Source organism: Rhineura floridana, chromosome 4 (genome assembly GCF_030035675.1).
Source record: "Rhineura floridana isolate rRhiFlo1 chromosome 4, rRhiFlo1.hap2, whole genome shotgun sequence".
NCBI classification, from domain to species: domain Eukaryota; kingdom Metazoa; phylum Chordata; class Lepidosauria; order Squamata; family Rhineuridae; genus Rhineura; species Rhineura floridana.
Window position 1 is genome coordinate 187,747,542 of NC_084483.1, and position 20,211 is coordinate 187,767,752.

Sequence of the window (20,211 nt, forward strand, 5' to 3'; positions counted from 1 at the left end):
GGTGAAAACAGCTAGGCTGGTGCGGACCAGAGAGAGGGCCTTCTCGGTTGTGGCCCCCACCCTCTGGAACTTGCTTCCTTTTGACCTTCGACATGCCTCCTCCCTGATGGCTTTTCGTCGAGCCTTAAAGACCTTGTTATTCAGGCAGGCCTACGGGATTTCTGGGGTGGGTTAGGCTATTATGTTGTATTACTAACGGGTGGTTTAGATGTATTGTTGTTTAATATGGTGACTGTTGTATGAATATGTTTTAAATTGTATTTTATATTGTGTAAGTTGCCCAGAGTGTCTGTTAAGTCAGACAGATGGGCAACTAACAAATAAAATTTTATTATTATTATTATCAATGTGATGCATGCAGGTACCAGTAAGCCTGCATGTATCTACTATCGCAGGGGTTCCCACACTGGCCCATCGACCACCAGTGGCCTGTGAGCTTCACTCAGGTGGTCCACAGCATGTCCACATATTCATAGTATTTTTTAATTGCTGCTTTTATTTTTTATAGTATATGTTACTGTATTACAATTTGAATTCTATAGAATGCAAATTGTAATACAATATAAAAAACAAAAGCAGCAATAAAAGAATTCAAAACTATACAGCATCTAGCACAGCGCATAACAATTGCTACAACAAGCAGAAAATCATTAAGTGATCCACCAAGGTCATCAGCAATTTTCAAGTCGTCCCTAGGGGAAACAATTTGGGGCATCCACACAAGGTCTTGGTAAGTATCTCCTCAAAAACCCACAATGTACAATGATGATGTTGGGAGCCCCACAGCCTCCATCTCTAACTACTGGGGCCATATTGACTGGGGCAGATGGAGTCCAATAACATCTGGAGGACCACAGGATCCCCAGCCCAACTATAAGAAATCAACTATCATTACCATTCTACTTGAAGCCTTTTTTGTGGAACACCACAGCAAGTAGGGTGGTATTCAATGTTAGTCCTACACAGAGTAGACTCATTGAAGTTAACAGATATGAGTAACAGGTTCATTGATTTCAATGAGTCTACTGTGAGAAGGGCTTGGTTGAATACAACCCACACATTTTTTTAAAAAAATACAAATACACAGAAGTTACCCCAATAAAATGCCACCTATTTTATTCTCCCGTACCATCCTCTTAACGCTTAGGCCAGTGGGAAATGGACTGCCTTCAAGTCGATCCCAACTTATGGGTGACCCTATGAATAAAGTTTTCATGGTAAGCGATATTCAGAGGTGGTTTACCATTGCCTTCCTCTGAGGATGAGAGGCAGTGACTGGCCCAAGGTCACCCACTGAGCTTCATGGTTGTGTGGGGATTTGAACCCTGGTCTCCCAGATCCTAGTCCAACACTCTTAACCACTACACCACATTTTAGCATAGTAGTGTATTTATCACCAACTTAAAAGTGGTACACCCACCTTTTAGAAAACAAACTGAAGACTGTGTTCCATGTGAAAATTCAGCAATAATTTCTTTTTAGAACAAATTTGGTAACACACTCACTTTTGGAAGCAATTTTAAACATCAGTCCTTTAGGTTTCTTCTTTGCTGCTGTCTCCTCTTCACTTTCAAGCACATTTTCACTTGTTTCCATGTTGTCTATTAGCTGACCGTCTAGTAGCTCATCTCTTTAAAAAGAACAAAAGCTATTAAGCCCATGAGGCAACACATTGGTCAGCATGTGAGAAAGTGTGCAGTAAAGCTATGCAGAGTAATATTTCGTATATACAGATCATCAAAATGTCATGACACTGCAGTTCACCTGGCCACAGATAGGTGGCACTGAACTACAGCATGACAAGAGGTAGTGGATAAGCGGCCCAGGCAAGGAACACAGGAACAACCAGAACAGACTGGCAGATCTCTGGCTCCGCTGGTTCCTCTGCCTGCCAGCCAGCCCTGGGGCCCCTGCACCCAGGATCTAAAACCCTAGGCTGGCCACCTTCCTTCTCCCTGGACACCGGAGGCCAGCCAACCTGGTAATCCGCCACTGCCTATTAGGATGAAGAGTTGGCCCAGATAAGATGGCAACAGCAACCACTTCTGGCCTCCTTCCTGTGCTACTCCTCCTGTCAGGCCAGCTCTTTATCCTGCTTGGCTGTGGCAACATGAGGTGGAAAAGGGATGGTCTAAGGCAGCCTATCCCAACCAGTGTGCCTCCAGACGTTGTTGGAGCACAATTCCCATCTCTCCTGACCATTGGCAATGGTGGCTGAGGCTGATGGGAGTTGTGGTCCAACAACATCTGGAGGCACACTGGTTGGGAAAGGCTGGTCTAAGGAATTAATGTGGGGACAGGTGAGGTCTTGGGGGAGGGGGGTTGGCGAGTAAACAGAGCAGGGACACAGCCCCTAGTTGACAATATATTTCCCATGAGACTGAAAAACAAACAAATACAGCCAAAGTCTTTGACTTCTGACAAAGTTTGTCCCACTAAAAGGATCCAGCATGTTCTGAGATGCACCTCAGGAAGGCATTTTATATATTTTAAAAAGCGACAAGCTGACATTAATTTCAACAAGGTTGTTACACCAATTTTTAAAGGTTTAAAGAGGTAATTACAGGAATACCCCACATTAACGTACGCAATGGGTCCAGAGCGAGTACGTAAACCCAAAATGTACTTAAAGTGAAGCACTGCCTTTTTTCACTTATCGATGCATGTACTGCACTGCAGTCATCATATACGGGCATAACTGATGTAAATAACGCGTTTATAACTAAAATAAACAGAGTACGCAAGTTTGTGCAGTAGTTGGAAGCTGATCGGGCGGTGGCGTCATGCCGTTAAGTGTCTGTTCTTGCGAAGCGAGCGTATGTAAACAGGGGAATGGTGCTACTGTAATTAAGTCCGTATTCGCGAGTGTCCGTAAAGTGAAGGTCCGTACAGCGGGGTATTCCTGTATGTGACCAAGCAACCACAGCAGTTGGAAACAATTGTTATTAACTAGTGCAGATCATGAGAGAAAACATTTAGGGGTAAATGTGACGCCCGCTCATCTTTGTTGGACTACAGCTCCCATCAGCCTCTGCCAGCATGGCCAATGGACATGGTAGTGCAGCAACATCTGGAGGAGACCACCACCACCGAGTGGTGAGGGGACAGCATCTATTGTAAATACAGACACTTCAGCCAAATGATTACATAAGTTATAACTGAAGCTTCCGTCTTCACAAGTAGCAACTACTCGGCTCCACAAATCAGCAAGCTTCCCACCAACAATCATTGGCACTGGGCTGTGTACACGGGACCATAAGGGAGATAAACTTTTGCTCTCGGTTAACTTACTCCTGAATGCCTACACCAAGATCTTGGATTTTCTTCTCAATGGCAGTTTCCACTTCACTCTTTTCAAGAGAATACTCCACAAAGAATGCTTCCAGAATAAATGCTACAAATATGCTAAAAATCAAAAGTTGACACATGTGAACATTGCATTTCACAAACATCCTTTCGATTGCTTCCTCCTCTACCTAAACTATTCACATGGCAATTGGCATGAAGGTGTGTGATCAATGCACCTGGCACACACAGCTGCCATTATGTATTTATTTATTAAATTTATAACCCACCCTTCCTCCAAGAAGGAGCCCAGGACTGCAAACAAAAAACAAACAAAAACACTAAAAGCACTCTAAAACATCTTAAAAACCAAAACGTCTTTAAAACATATTAAAACAAACATTTAAAAACATCCATGACTATGAAAACACAAACCCAGATTTTTTAAAATCTAGAACAGAAGAGACCACATGTTTACATTGCACCTTAAATCCATCTACCCCTTAGGGGAAAAGTTGTGGTTCCATAGTCAAGCATACGCTTTGCATGCAGAATGTCCAAGGTTCGAGCCCTTGCATCTCCACATAGGACTGCAAATGCCCCACCTCCAAAATCCTGGAGAGCTACAGCCAGTGGCTGTTGATTGCACTGAATTAGAGGAACCAACGGTCTGACTTGCTATATAAGGCAACTTCCCATGTTCCTAATACCCAAGCAGAATGACTTACAAGGAATAGATGGGGCTTCTCTCCAAGGAAGAGTTGATATTTCTGACTAAGAACAACAGTCAGGGTTAAGTACATAGGAAGCTGGTCTTACAACCAGTAGTGTAGCGGCAAATTCAGAAGTCACGCCATGCCCCATCACAGCCACACCCTTTCATCTCCCTTGCTCTCCCTGTCTTCTCAAGAGTCCATTCTCCAAGACAACAGATGTCCCTAGGAGCCAATCAGCATGAAAGAGGAGGCTGTGTGTTAGCTACTGAGAAGAGTCTTCTCAGTGGCTGACTCGTTTCCTTTCACTCTGATTGGCTCCAATCAGTATGAAAGGAAAAGGACTCTTCTCTTCTCAGTGGCCAACATGCTTTCCCTCCCATGATGATTGGATCTTACACAGGGACCTGGCTGGGACCCTGCTCCCTAAAAAGTAATGAGTCTGCAACCCCCCGCAACCCCAGAGGTCTACACTCCCTGCTTACAATACATCAGATTTGCCTTCTAGTAGCCCAGTACAGTCTCACCAGTAGCAATAGTGCCAATTTCAATTCCCAGGGATATTTTGTATGGGAGGGGGCTTAGCTTAGTGGTAGAGCACATGAATTGCATGCAGAAGGCGCCATATTCAGTTCCTAGCATCGCCAATTAAAAAAGATCAAATAATAAGTGATGGGGAAACCCTTCTCTGCCTGAGACCCTTGAAAGCCACTCACAGTAGTTAACACTGAGCTAGACAGACAAATCATTTGAAGTGGCACATAATAAAACCGATCTCTATGGTCCTATGGACAAAGCCTACTGAATAAGGTGCCTAGCAGCCGAGTACAATGCTTCAGTGCCCGTACAGCTCTTGACCTCCCCTCGTGATTAGCCAAATCAGGATACCACTTTTGTTGGCTCCATTGATCAAAGATGTTTGGGAAGGAAGTCTATTGCTTCAAGGTCTGAGACAGGAATGGGGAACCTGTGGCACTCCAAATGCTGTTGGACCAGTACTCCCATCCCCCCTGTCTATTAGCCATGCTAGATGGGGCTGATGGGAGTTGGGGTCCACCTTCCAGTTCTTGGAAGGGCCATAGCTTGGTGGTAGAGCATCTGCTTTGCATGCAGAAGGTCCCAAGTTACATCCCTGTCATCTCCAGGTAGGGCTTGGAGAGACCCTTGCCTGCACCAAGTGGAGAGACCCTGCTGGTCAGTGTACATAGTATTTATAGATATATAAATATATATATATATAAATACACCACCACATAGCCAAAGCTCTCTGGGCGGTTTACAGTGACTAAAAACATTAAAAACAAAAATACAAGTTTAAAACACATCTTTTAAAAACAATTTAAAACACACTTTAAAAAATTTAAAACAATTAAAAAAACACATGCTAAAATGCCTGGGAGAAGAGGGAAGTCTTGACCGAAAAGATAACAGTGATGGCGCCAGGCGCACCTCGTCACAAAAATCATTCCATAATTTGGGGGCCACCACTGAGAATTAGATGGACCAAAGGCCTGATTCAGGACAAGACAGTTTCCTACATTCCTAAGATCGCTTAAAGACTGTATCCTCTCCCTTGAGTGCATCAGATATGGTTCTGCCTGCCAAATATACCCATGAGAACATTTTACCCTGGTTCCTACACAAACCATGGTATTTCCTTCTAGATAGCTACAACATACCACCTGTCCAGAGCATGGGATGGGCACACAGGATGGTCAAGGGCTCCAAAATTTGATGCAATTCCCCTTGCATGACTCTCTGGCTTCTATGTAGAATTAACCCATAAGGTCAGGCTTAATGTGAAGCAACAGCATTTCCTTGCCCCCAACCGACATCACGTTGATCAAAAATGAGTTAGGAGCACAGGATGCTGTCATTCTGACTTCTTTACTTCAGGCAGAGGGTGCGTTAAAATGACATATGCACAATGTTACAAGCGTTCAACCTCTTATGCCTCTTGAGGAGGGACAGGAGTGCTGGACTTACTTAATAATCATAATAACCACAACAATATGGAAAGCGATAAAGTACAGCTTCGCCGCCTCATGAGTCACGAGGGCAAATCCACTGGCAAGGAGTACAAAGTTAAGGACAACACAAAGAAGTTGCCACTGTGCATAATTACCCATCTATCTATTGAGGCTTCATTTAAGGGCATAAGAGAGGCCTGCTGGATCAGGCCAGTGGCCCATCTAGTCCAGCATCCTGTTCTCACAGGGGCCAACCAGTTGCCCATGGGAAGCCCACGAGCAGGAATGGAGCACAAGAACACTCTCTCATCCTGTGTGTTCTACCAACGAGCATTCCCAGGCCTACATACTCCAACAGCGGAGGTAGAACATGGCCATTGTGGCTAGTAGCCATCGACAGCCTTATTCTCCATGAATTTGTCAAATCCTCTTTTAAAGCCGTCCAAGTTGGTGGCCATCACCACCTCTTGCGGAAGCAAATGCCAGAGTTCAACCTCCCTGCTTCTAGTCATTTGAACTTGGCAAGCTACATTGTCTCGGGACACGGGATAGTCAGTGATTACTTAGATCCAAAGAGCTGCATGACAGCATGCACCAGTGCCTCTTATTAATCTCTTGCCCTCTAAGCATAGCTTCAGAGGTCCTCCAGTGAAAACATTGCTCTATGCTGTATCCCAGGCTTCTGATGAAGCCTTGCTCCGCCATTTCAAAAGCAGCTTCATTAAAAACAGAAGACTGTTTTCAAAAGAGGTGAAGTTGCTCAGAAGCAAGCACACACGCACACGGGCATCCACTGGAGGCCAGGGGGCATTCCCCCCCATGAACCATAATCCCCAGATTCTCGCTTTTGTCTTTTTAAAAAAGTAGCTTTCCAGCATTCATAGGAGTTATGAGGCAAACTATACAGACACTATTCTGCTTTTTTGTTAAACACTAGCTTGCTCCTGTCAATATTTTGCTTCTCTCCCTAACTATACTCCTTTCCAAACCATGCTCTCTCTTATATATGTGTGTGTGTGTGTGTGTGTGCGCGTGCGTGCACGCAAATAATGTAAAGTGTCTGCCTCCAAAAGGATATCATGCCACTGGTTGACCACAGTTAATTCCATTAGGACAATGAAAGACGATGCAATGTCATTGAAGTTGTTCTTGCAATATCTGGCTCGAGCGAACATAGTGTCTTTCAGAGCAGGATTTCCGCAGTACAGTGCATGTTGCGCAGTGCTGTTGCCGGCAAAGAACTGGACCTTCCCGCGGAAGATTTCCATCCCAACTATGGAAAACATGTAATACACCACCTAATGGGAAAGATGAGGACAGACTCTTGTCAGTGAGCAACGATGAAGATGTTTACTGCATGTTAATGTAGAACAAGAGTGGGGAACCACTGGCCCTCCAGAAATTCCTGAACTGCAAACTCTCATCAGTCCTAGCAAGCATGGGCAACGGCCAGGGATGATGGGAGTTGTAGTTCAGCAACATCTGGAGGGCCAAAGGTTTCCCAAACCTAATGTAGAACAGCAGTGCAGGAGAAGGAGAAGTGGGAGTGCACGAGCCTGATGCTTGATTTGGGTTCATCTAGACTCAACCCACAAAATACTAAACCATGGTTTAGTGCTATGTGCTAAATGGCAAACTAACACAAAGCTTTTGCAGGTTTATGAAAAAAGCAGCATGAAGAATACAAAAGGCGATGCTCACCAGAGCCAGCCCACCAAAGGTCAGCATGGTAGGTACAATGTTTATTAGGATATTCATTATGACCCGAAACCTAGAAAGAAACAGGGTATGAGAAATTGAAGGGGGGAATGCCTTTCAGTCATCACCGCCCAATTCAAATACAAAAAAGGAGGCATCTTAACTCACTAGAGAACATCAGTTTCTTCAAGAAGTAGCACCACTTTAGCTAGCTGATCCCTCTCATCCTCTTGCTATTAGAATCCTGCTACCCCCACCCCCTTATTCACTCAAGTGCATCCTAGCAACAGGAATTAATTTGCTTGGACTCTTCACACTAAACCTGACCTTACCTTGCTGCAATCTGTGTTTACTTTTACTGCAGTGTTGGTAAAAAACCCCCCAGGTTTTGTTTTTACCTTTGTATACTGTCGATAATTCTTATGAGCCGAAGAACTCTCAGGATAAACACAATGTCCAAAATTTGTTGGCTGTTGTACACTGTCACTAAAAAAAAAGGGGGTGGGGTGGGGAGAACCACACACGATATTAATCATCAATAAACCTCTCCAACCTATCCTAATGCTGCCTTGGACACATCATGAGTCACAGGTCATTACAATGGGAATGAGTCTGGCTTATCTTGATGAGCTGTGGTAAGCTTCAGGCTCATGTGTATCCCCACCCTTCTCTTGGTGTGGCCGGGACCTTCTGCTCCCAATCAACCATGGTTTGTTAACATTGTCCAAAGAGAAACAAATTATGGTTTGTTGAAACAAAACTGGGTTTTGTGATGCTGGCTTGTTTCAACAAGCCATAGTTAAGATTAGCATTCACCAGAGTGGCGTGGAGGTCAGCGGTGGCTGATCCAAAATGGAAGCAAAAGCTCCTAATCTCGTCCTTGCAGCTGCACTGGAGGAGATGAGCGTGTGAACCGGGAGGGAGGCTAGGCTTGGTTAGCACTACCATAGATTAGCATTGCATCCCAATGCATCCCAGGCAGGCTTCACAAATAAAAACTTAGAGTTTTGCCTTATCTGTTCCCTGCTTCAGCAAGGCTCCAAAGAGACATCATACTGGAAACAGACAAGTGCTTTGCTCTCACTTCCTGCATACTTTTCCACAGAAGAGATCCAAACACAGAGAGCTTACCTGTTTTAAGAGTAGAGTTGAGTACAGTTGCTGTCAGGGCAGCCATGATAATAGAAGTATCAAACCTAGAGAGGATGAAAGAAGGCATGTTAAAGTCGTGTAACTTTTCCTTAAGGCACCTGCCTATTACAGTCTAGAACAGCCTTTCCCAACCTGGTAGCCTCCAGATTACAGCTACATCAACTCCAGCCAGCACGTCTATGCTGGTTGGCTGGGGATGATAGATGTTGTAGTATTAAACATCTGGAGGGCACCAAGTTGGGGATGGCTGTCTAGTCTCTCACATCTGTTATGTATTATTTGCTGCCCTAGGCTCCTACTGGGAGGAAGGGTGGGATATACATTAAATAAAATAAATAAATAAATATTATTTATTAATTTTAAATTAAATGTCTATCCCGCCCTTCCTCCCAGAAGGAGCCCAAAGTGGCAAACAAGAGACAAAGAACTAAAAACATCTTAAAAACACCTTGGGAAAAAAATCTTTAAAAACATATTAAAAAGCAATTCCGAAACAGACAGAGATGGGGATAAGGTCTCAACTTAAAAGGCTTGTTGAAAGAGGAAGGTCTTCAGTAGGCACCAAAAAGATAACAGAGATGGTGCCTGTTTAATATTTAAGGGGAGGGAATTTCAAAGGGTAGGCGCCACAACACTAAAGGTCCACTTCTTATGTTGTGTGGAACAGACCTCCTATTAAGAAGGTATCTGCAGGAGGCCCTCACCTGCAGAGCACAGTGATCAATTGAGTATATAAGGGTAAGATGATCTTTCAGGTATCCTGATACCAAGTTGTGTTGGGCTTTGTACACCAAAACCAGCATCTTGAACGTGGCCTGGCAGCTAATAGGAAGCTAGTGCAATTCTTTCAGCAGTGGTGTAACATGTTGGTGAAACCCAGTGTACAGTCCTGCACCACATTTTGCACCAGCTTCTGGACCAACCTCAAGGACAGCCCCACATAGAGCACATTACAGTAATCCAGCCTGGAGGTTACCAGTGCATGGACAACAGTGGTCAGACTATCCCAGCCCAGAAACGGCTGCATCTGTCTTACCAGCAGAAGCTGGTAAAAGGCACTCCTAGCCACTCAGGTCACCTGGGCCTCTAGTGACAAAGATGGATCTAGGAGCACCCCTAGACTACAGACCTACTCTTTCAGAGGAAGTACGACCCCATCCAAAGCAGGCCACTGACCAATTATTTTATTTATTTATTATTTATTTATTATTTTATTTATACGCTGCCCTTCCTTCCAGCAGGAGCCCAGGGCAGCAAACAGAAACATTAAAAACACTTTAAAACATCATAAAAAGACCTTAAAATACATTAAAACAAAACAACGTTAAAAACATTAAAAAAAAAACTTTAAAAACATCTTTAAAAAAAGGGTTAAAGATATTAAAAGACATATTAAAAGCAATTCTAACACAGATGCAGACTGGGATAGGTCTCAACTTAAAAGGCTTGTTGGAAGAGGAAAGTTTTCAAAAGGCGCTGAAAAGATAACAGAGATGCCTGCCTAATATTGAAGGGGAGGGAATTCCACAGGGTAGGTGCCGCCACACTAAAAGTCCGTTTCCTATATTGTACAGAACGAACCTCCTGATAAGATGGTATCTGCAGGAGGCCCTCACCTGCAGAGCGCAGTGATTGGTTGGGTATATAAGGGGTAAGATGGTCCTTCAGGTATCCTGGTCCTGAGCTGTATAGGGCTTTGTACACCAAAACTAGAACCTTGAACTTGGCCCAGTAGCAAATGGGCAGCCAGTGCAATTCTTTCAGCAGTGGGGTGACATGTTGGCGCTACCCTGCCCCAGTGAACAGTCTTGCTGCTGCATTTTGCACTAGCTGCAGCTTCTGGACCAACCTCAAGGGCAGCCCCACATAGAGCGCATTACAGTAATCCAGCCTAGAGGTTACCAGTGCATGGACAACAGTGGTCAGGCTATCCTGGTCCAAATTATCCAAACACGTGAACCATCAACCCACAGCACCTCCATCTTGCTAGGATTCAGACTCAGTTTTTTGGCCCTCGTCCAGGCACCGGTCCAGGGCTTGCACAGCCTCTCCCAATTCAGATGTTACAGAGATGTTACAGCATACTGCTGACACCTCGCCCCAAACCTCCTGATGACTGCTCCCAAGGGCTTCATAGATGTTCAACTGTGTTGGGGACAAAATGATGCCCTGTAGCACCCCATGGTACAACTGGCAGGGGCCCGAAAGACAATCACCCAATGCTGTTCTCTGAAACTGACCCTGAAGATAGGATCACAACCATGGTAAAACAGTGCCTCCGATACCCATCTCACCAAGTCGGCTCAGAAGGATACCATGGTCAATGGTATCAAAAGCTGCCAAGAGATCAAGTAAGAATAAGAGGGTCGCCCCTCCTTGTCCTTCTCCTGATAAAGATCAACCATCAGGGCAACCAAGGCTGATTCAGTCCCATAACCAGGCCTAAGCCCAGATTGTAACGGGTCAAGATAATCATGTGTCAATTCTTAGGAGGGATCCTGCTGGATCAGGCCGGAGGCCCATTCAGTTCAACATCAGGTTCTCATAGTAGCCAACCAGACAGCTATAGGAAGCCCACAAGCAGGACACAAGCATAGCAGCACATTCTCCAGTTACGATTTGCAGCATCTGGTGTTCAGAAGCATACTGCCTCCCAACAGTGGAAGTAGAACGTAGGCTTATCCTCCAATAAAGTTGTCTCATCCTCTTTTAAAGCCATCCAAGTTGTTGGCCTTCACCACTACTCATAGGAGCAAATTCCAGAGTTTGACCATCTGTTGTGTGAAGGAGGACTTTTTCTCTGTCCTGAATCCTTCAGCTTCGCTGGATGGCCCCGGGTTCTAGTATTATGAGGGAGGGAGAAAACTTCATTCTGTCACTTAATGCCATGTAATAAAGATGAAATATTAGAAGATTCAGGACAGACAAAAAGAAGCCTTCTTCACATACGTAAAACTACACATGCACTTAATATGCAGCCTGAAGTTTCAATCCTCACCTGCAGTTCTTACTATTGAGAAGACTTATCTGACAGAGAGATGGATGTGGGAACCTGCTTCCCTTCTTGGAGTGGTTTTTTCTGGTGGAGAGGGATAATTGAGAGGGGAGCATAGCTCAGTGGTAGAGTATCTGCTTTGCATGCAGAAGGTCCTGGGTTCAATACCCAGCATCTCCAAGACAGTCTAAGAATGCCTGAAACCTGGAGAGCTGCTGCCAATCAGTGTAGACAATACTAAACTTGATGGACCAGCGGTCTGACTCAGTATAAGGCAGATTCCTATGTTCCTATCAAGCTCACTGCAGCCGCTTCTTCTCTGGCTGACAAACAGGGCCAGGTTGGTCTTCCATGATGCTCTTCCTGAGAGGCAGAGGATGCAGCCTCTCAGAGACCCTTGGTCCCCTGCTGATAACGGAGACCGAAGTCTTCTTCTCTTCAGATCTGCTGTCCCAGAGACACTCCTAAAAGCAACTCTGAAATTCAAAAACTCACAGGTCCGCACATCTCACTATACCAGATTAACGTGAAACAAACAAAACACTTCTCGTAGTTTGAGGTTACACCTTGCTCTGCCAACTAGATAAAAAATAATTTGTTCTAAGAAGGTTCCACAGCAAGGGATCTAAAACGACAGGATGCAAAGAGAAGAAGAAACTACTGGCTTCTTCACAGTGAGGAGGGGCAAAAGCAAAGAATTTACTTACCAGTTCCAGAACTGGTTCCTTGCAAAAAAGGTCCTGGGTTCATAGGTGTACAATTTCAGAAGGATCTCAACTATATACAGACACAGGAACACCCACTCTGCATAGGAAATAAATGGATTCTCCTCATCCAAAGCAATGAAGACAGCATTGATCAGTATGATTACATCATACATCCAAACGAACCCCCTGCAAGAGAAGTTGACCAAGTCAAACACCTACCAAGCTTTTCAGGTTTGAATAAATTCATTCTGAAGCCCAAAGAGCTGCTCGGCTGTGTGCACCATCCAAAATGGCCGTATGGTCAGGTGGGAGAATTCAGTAAGAGCCGTCAGAACCAAATTTCCTAGAAGAGCAAGTGATACAGACTTACTTGTGCCGAACCATGCTGCGTAGGAAGAGGCTAGGAGCAGAGTTGTACACATGAGGAAACCAGATGTCCAGGGGATGGCTGTGGAGTTTCACTGTGACCACTTGTATATTCAAAAGATCAGCCAGACGTACAAAAGATTTTTTATCTGCCATAGACAAAAACACAGAATTGTAGATTAGTAGAGTTGGAAGGGGCCTATAAGGCCATCGAGTCCAACCCTCTGCACAGCGCGGGGATCCAAGTTAAACTATACCCAACAGTAGAAGGAAATCTCCTTTAGAAGCTGCTCAGGCTATTAAAGACAAGTCATTGCACAAAACCAACAGGACAGAATAATCTGTGGTTTGCCAGGTGTTATAGCCAGTTTTGTTGCGTATGTGTGTGCACATGCATGCATGTAATGCACACAATTACAGTGTGCTACAACTTAACTGAATGCTCATCCAATGAGCTGCCCAAGATCCTTTTTGTTGAGGGTGGTGGTATTACTACTGCTACAGAATTTTTAAACCACCCTTCATCCTGTGGGATCCCAGAGCACTTTACCCAAATAAAAATACAAAGAGACAAGCAAAACAGAACGATAAAACTCTAGAAATACAACACAAAAATTAACACACACTACCCTGCAGCCGCAGACCTAAAACAGCAGTGTTTGGGCTCAGCCATTAAAGAACTCACTTTGAAAATGTCATTTCCATTTATGGGGAAGGGGCGTGGCTCAGGGGTAGAGCATCTGCCTTGCATGCAGAAGGCCCCACGTTCAATCCCCAGCATGTCCAGGTAGGGCTGGGAGAAGCTCCTGCCTGAAATCCTGGAGAGCTGCTGCCAGTCAGTGTAGACAATACTGAGCTAGAGGGACCAACGGTCCGGCTCAGAATAAGGCAGCTTCCTACGTACAAGGAAATGAGGAAGGAGAATGGACCGTATTCCTTTCATTTGTAGGTGGATGGTGACATTTGAATTGTCTGCTACATGAAAAGGTCCCTACAAGTAGACCGCCAGGAGGGCAGGCAGAGGGCTGGGTTTATTTATTATTTGATTTATATCCCACCCTTCCTCCCAGCAGGAGCCCAGGGCAGCAAACAAAAGCGCTAAAGACACTTAAAAACATCATAAAAACAGACCTTAAATACATTAAAACAAAACAATGTTAAAAACATTTTTTTAAAAAGCTTTAAAAACATTTAAAACATTATTAAAAAAAACATATTAACAAGCAATTCTAACACAGACGCAGACTGGGATAGGTCTCAACTTAAAAGGCTGGTTGAAAGAGGAAAGTTAGAAATACTTCTCCTCCCCCCACCCCCTGACAAAAGAAAATAGGCTAGTTCTTTTTTGCAGTAAGCATTTAAACAAACAAATTTGAATATGGTGCCTCCACCTACAGAGGTTATACAATCCACTCCAGTATGCTGCACACGTACAGCCACGTGCAGAGAGAGAGAGAGAGAGACCGACCGTCTCCATCTCCTTTGGGGAAGAGCCACAGCTCAGGGGTAGAGCATCAACTTTGCATGCAGAAGGTCTCTGGTTCAATCCCCAATGGCGTCTCCAGGTGGGGCTGGGAGTGAAAGGGGTCTGAAGCCCTGGAGAGTTGCTGCTAGATAGGTGGACCAATGAGTCTGACTAGGTACCAGGCAGATTCTTATGTTCTGCCCTGTATTCGCCTATGTATAACAAAGCTTTCTTGACGATGGGTCCAACAATGGGCTGCTTGTAGAATACCTTTTTTTGGTTTTCCACCCTCAAGAGACATAAAGCCCCATTCCTTCCCTTCCGCTCATCAGTTCTGGCATCGTCACCTTCCAACCACCACGTCTTGGGTGATATTTAAAGTCTGCCGTTACTCACCCACATAGCCCTTCTGTTCCTCGTCGGATATCCTCAACAGCAGCTCTCGATGGGATGTGCTGATGTCGGGGGCCACCAGTTTTACAAGACGCTTCCACCGGTCTTCTTGGACAACAAACTCCGCTTCCTCTTTGACCTTCAAGAGGTTGAAGGCTTCTATCATCTTGCGGCGTTTCATGTAAGCGAGCGTGCGGATCTCGTTCTGGATTTTGAAAAAGTGTAGAAAGACAAAGAGGAGTTTAGGCCCACTGGCTCATCTAGTTCAGTATTGTCTGCACTGACTGGCAGAGTCTCTCCCGGATTTCAGGCAGGAGCCTTGCCCAGCCCTGCCTGGTGATGCCATTGGGGATTGCACATGACACCTTCTGCATGCAAGCAGATGCCCTACCACTGAGTCATGGCCCATCCACATAGGGAGACTCAGCACGCTTTGAAGCTCAGGGACAATGTTCCTGGGAATATCCACCTAGACCAGTGTCTCCCAGTGTTTTTAATAGCTGTGACAGGTCCCCTCCCATTGGGATCTGAAGGCACATTTCACTCTACGTTCAAAATGTGCACCCCTCAATTAAGCCTCTACAACGGGGGGGGGGGAAATCTTTTTTCTGTTGAGGGCCGCATGCTGGTGGCTGGTGAGGGATGCTGAAGCCTGCAGTGAGCAGGACCACCTTTTTTTTGTCTTCCTCTTCTCTCCCTCCCCCTGCGTGCCCAGCAGGCTGCTGAAAGAGGGAGAGGTCACTCTTGCGAGGGTTTGAACGGATCATTTGCAGATGGCTGCACGATGGTCGGTCCAAGGAGCCGCATGACGTCCCACCCAGTTTTAGAACAACAGACAGGCATCCTTCTTTAACTGCAGGACTTTCCAGCTAATATTGCTTCCCAATGCCCTGCCATTATCTTTGCCCAGGCACCATCCACACTGAGGGATAGGACCATGCTTCTGGGCAAGGGGAACGCTGCTGAGATTCCCCTGTACCTTTTTAAGAAGGGAAGATTCCCTAACACCTTCTAAGTCCTTACTCTGTCTCTCAGAATGGGGTCACTGTTTCTATACATCAAAGGAGAGGGAAATCAATGCTGGATGAGGCCTCCTCCCTGCTTCAGCAGAGCAATGGCTTAATTTGGCAAAGCGACATGGAGCAATCACATGACTCTGGGAACAGTGTGATGGGAGCTGCTTCTCCATGGTTGCTTCCCACACAACACTGGAACTGCTTGGATACAGGAGCCACGTGGGTGAGGCCCAGGGGTGTAGTTGTCCAGGGTCTCGGGTGGAAGGATCTTAGACACCTTACTTTTTGGGAAGCAGGGTCCCAACAAGGTCCCTCTGTCTCCAGGATCCTATGAGCCAATCAGCATGAAAAGGGAATGTGTTAGCCACTGAGAAGAGTCTTCTAACATGCTTCCCTGTTCTTTTCTGTTGATTGGAGCCAGTCATAATGAAAAGAGGTGAGTCAGACATTGAGAAGACTCTTCTCAGTAGCTAACACTCTCTCCTTTCATGTTTATTGGCTCCTAGGGGTGTCTGTTGTAGTGGGAAAAGGCATTAACAAGGATCTCATTCTCAACCCAGCAGCAAAAAAAGGGGGGGCGAGGGACTGTGGCTGTGACTAACATGAAGGGATCTTGCACTTCTGAATTTGCCACTACATTATTGGAGGGGCCTCAGATGTATGATGCCTTCTCACTTGATCTAGCGGCAACAGAGAGTGGGAAGGTACTTTTATGACCTTTAGACCACAGCGGTGTTTAACTTTTTTTCACAATTGCTAAAATTGTGGCAAATTTGTTGATATTTTTGCCGCATGACAAAAAAAAGTAACTGTTTTTGAGGGTAAGAAAATACACAATGTTTTGAATTATTTATTGAAATAATTAATGAGGAATCTGACATATCTTTTCATTAAGTAGTGCAGGGAAATCAGGCATAGAATCAGTGAGACTACATCTCAACTCTGCCTCCAAATTTTCGTCCAGTATCTGTGACCTATACATTGATTTCACCATTTTAACCACAGAAAAAAAGGTTTACAGAGCCACATTGAACCAAAAACTGAAAACAGTTTTGGAATAACTGTGTTTAGAAGCGCAAACACATTTTGATTTAAAATATGCGTCCAGATCCTAACAATTTAATCATCTTTCAAATGTTGAGTGCTTTGAAGTAAAATCGCAAACATTTGATGCCTCTCCAAAGAAAGAAGCCTCACAAGTTCTTGAGACAGCCGAGAACTGTAGATGTTAAAGTGAAATGGATCTTGCATGAATGCAAAAACAATTTGTACTTTTCAAAATCGGAAAAGCGATTAGGACTCAAGGATGAATCTGTGATTGTTAAGGGTGGCGAGTGAACACTTTTTTGAACTGGTACATGTGTAAAAGAAATTTATTTAAAAGCAAAGCACCAATTCACTATGGTCAATAGCCATTTTGCCGCATGTGGCGAGTGGCAACTGTGTTGGACACCAAGGATCTAGCACCTACACCACTGCTTTTCTAAGGCCAGGCAGAGACCTGTTTTACTCAAATTATTTTTATGCTGCTGTAAAAGACTGGCTGTTTAAACAGTAGCCAATTTTAAGACATTAGTTATGTTATGACATTTCTATTGTAAACCACCCTGATAGTGTATTTGAAGTATGAAGAATACAGTTTAATAAACAACAAACATATAAACATAATAAACACCCAAGAGGGCCCCATACCCACATCGCACCTATGTTCTAACGGTCCCAGAGCGACATAGGAAAAAGCTCCAGAAAGTAGTTCTCTTATCCTTTCCAAGCAAGCAAATTGGCCTAGACGGTGCATGCATTTACCTTCTAGGCAGAGCCTACCTTTAAGTGTTTTCTGTAATTGTTGTACACAACAGCCAAGAAGACAGACATGAAGATGTAGGTGTTGATTATAACATAGACTATGAAAAACAGGCAGTACCACCAGCTGAAGTCATAAGCCGGCATCCTACAGGAGAGAAATAACATTGCCATTAAGAAAAAAAGCTCTGCTGGATCAGACCAATTGTCTATCTAGTCCAGCATCCTGTTCTCACTCTGCCCAGATGCCCATAGGAAGCCTGCAAGCAGGACCTCAGGGCAACAGCACTCCCCACAGTTGCAATTCCCAGATATATATATATATACACACTATGAGTGCTTCCAGGCAGGCCATTTACTGGCACAAGATTTGGTTGTTACCCTGCACTTCATATCCCATCAGTTTTCTCTAACTGCAAAGAAGTCAGAGAAGAAAAGGGATGGAAAATTGCCCTGGAAAGCGCAGTATAACCGCCACCAGGTGGCAACTTCGTATAAGCTCCATGTGAATATATCAACATGAATGCTTGCATGTACAGCCAGTCTAGAGGCTCCCTATGAAGAATGCTCAGATCTTTGGTGCCCACCAGAAGTTCCACGCAAGGATTTCTAGACAATTTCAGCGGGTGTTTGATGAGGAACTCGATTGCCCACGCTGTATTTTACTGAGGTCACTGAGCTACTGGCGATAACTAAATTGCATCAATGGAACTACTGGCAATGAGTAAGAGGGAGCTCAGAGTAAACCCAGTGGCAAATGGTGCCGGCCCCTTTCCAGTGGGTGTTGTATAAATGCCTCTAGTTAATTGTTCCATAAAGCAGTACTTTTTTACTGACATATACAAATAAATCAGACTGACATTAATTCCAATAAAACGGGGGGATCTAAAATCCATTTAGCACATCTCAAAGACCGACAACATAAATAACTTTTACAAGAGCCAATTACTTCTCTATGTATTTTTTGCTGGTTTAACCCGATTCCAATATAATAATACTACCAGCACCTATTACTATTAGCGCTAGTTGTATTTCTCTCCCACCAGTTCAGGACAGCAAACAAAACACCAAAACAATGCAATGAAAAATCAAAAACATTTTTCATAATAGTCACATATCCTCATAGTTAAACTCCAGAATTGCCAGTAAGAATATTAATTCAGCCATGAAATGGCTGGGTGAACAGGAATGTTGGATCAGACCAAAGGCCCAGTTAGTCCATAAGCACCCCATTTCTCACTATGGCCAACCAGATATATTTATTTAAATTGTTTGTTAGCTGCCCTTCATCAAAATATTCAAGAGTGCTGTATGAAAGACTGAATAAAAACAAATGCATTGTTGTTGTTATGTGCCTTCAAGTCGTTTACAACTTATGGCGACCCTATGAATCAGCGACTTCTAATAGCATCTGTCATAAACCACCCTGTTCAGGTCTTGTAAGTTCAGGTCTGTGGCTTCCTTTATGGAATCAATCCATCTCTTGTTCGGCCTTCCTCTTTTTCCACTCCCTTTTGTTTTTCCCCAGCATTATTGTCTTTTCTAGTGAATCATGTCTTCTCATTATGTGTCCAAGGTATGATAACCTCGGTTTCATCGTTTTAGCTTCTGGTGATAGTGCTGGTTTAATTTGTTCTAACACCCATTTGTTCTAACACAGGGTAATTACCAAGGCTGAAGGGAAACTGTATCTAATGGTGGCAGCGGTGAAGGAAGGAAGTGTAACATCGTCAAGTATCCAGAGCAACCCAGGATTGTATGCTTTATAGACAAAGATACAGGGGGGCTGTGGACAGCAAGGGCACCCAGACACAAAGTAACAAGCCATAGGGAGACTAAGGCGAAGTCTCTAGCAGTATTGTTTACAGGGAGTGGCTGGTGGTGCTGCCTAGCAGTGGGATCTTGAGAGATCTGTGCTAGAGCGGAGTGAGAAAAAATAAAAACGACGATCCTGACTGGTGGTGTTCTGAGGTGGTGCCTAGTGAAAGGCGGTAGTCACAAGCAGGTGGGAACATGACAGGTGGAGCCAAAGGTGGGATCGTCACATATAAATACAATTTAAAAACCAGTAAAGAAATACAAGGAATACAACGAGTCCTCCAGACATCCTTTTTCTTCTGCATTCATTATGATTTTTTTACTCATGTTATTGTCAAGGACCCCAAGGAGAACTCTTATTCGATGCTCAGCAGCCATTTTATCTTTTAGCAATGTTTGGGTTTTTGTTTTTACTCTTTTGTTAAGTTTTCCTGGGAATACCAGTTGGACACTGAATGGCAGAGTGTACATTTCAGAAAAAAAGATTAGTTATGTCATCAAGCTGGTGGTGGTGTCAGATGCTTCTTACACAAGGAAATCATCCTGTTATTACAGCTCAACAACAAGGTTAAAGACTGGAGAGTGGCAGATACTTACATGACATCAGGGCTATTCGCTGTGGTCACCAGCACATACATGTCAAATACAATTTCAAGGAAATTTGAAAAATATGGCAAGCCTTCCACAGTCTTCAGATTTCTGAAAGACAGGAAGAGAGCAAAGTCACAGAAGATGTCAAGGGGAGCCTCAAGCAAGCTGTCAGCTGAATAAGACTACTTGAGAATACCTTTTTAGATTCATTTTTGACAGTTTTTTCACTGGTGTGTTAT

General features: G+C 44.2%; 1 protein-coding gene across 2 annotated transcripts in view; it reads right to left on the reverse strand.

Moving 5' to 3' along the window:
* Positions 1–20,211, reverse strand: part of LOC133383919 (two pore calcium channel protein 1-like) — a 49,170-nt gene that overhangs the window by 1,330 nt on the left and 27,629 nt on the right. For both annotated transcript variants that reach the window (XM_061625549.1, XM_061625548.1), the window contains exons 7-18: positions 19,979–20,080; positions 17,585–17,711; positions 14,748–14,949; positions 12,891–13,035; positions 12,521–12,706; positions 8,798–8,862; positions 8,065–8,152; positions 7,670–7,739; positions 7,047–7,266; positions 5,985–6,075; positions 3,292–3,405; positions 1,506–1,630 (exon numbers count right to left, since the gene is read on the reverse strand). In XM_061625549.1, coding sequence (XP_061481533.1) covers positions 1,506–1,630; positions 3,292–3,405; positions 5,985–6,075; positions 7,047–7,266; positions 7,670–7,739; positions 8,065–8,152; positions 8,798–8,862; positions 12,521–12,706; positions 12,891–13,035; positions 14,748–14,949; positions 17,585–17,711; positions 19,979–20,080 — 1,535 coding nt within the window. The remainder of the gene's footprint in view (positions 1–1,505; positions 1,631–3,291; positions 3,406–5,984; positions 6,076–7,046; positions 7,267–7,669; positions 7,740–8,064; positions 8,153–8,797; positions 8,863–12,520; positions 12,707–12,890; positions 13,036–14,747; positions 14,950–17,584; positions 17,712–19,978; positions 20,081–20,211) is intronic.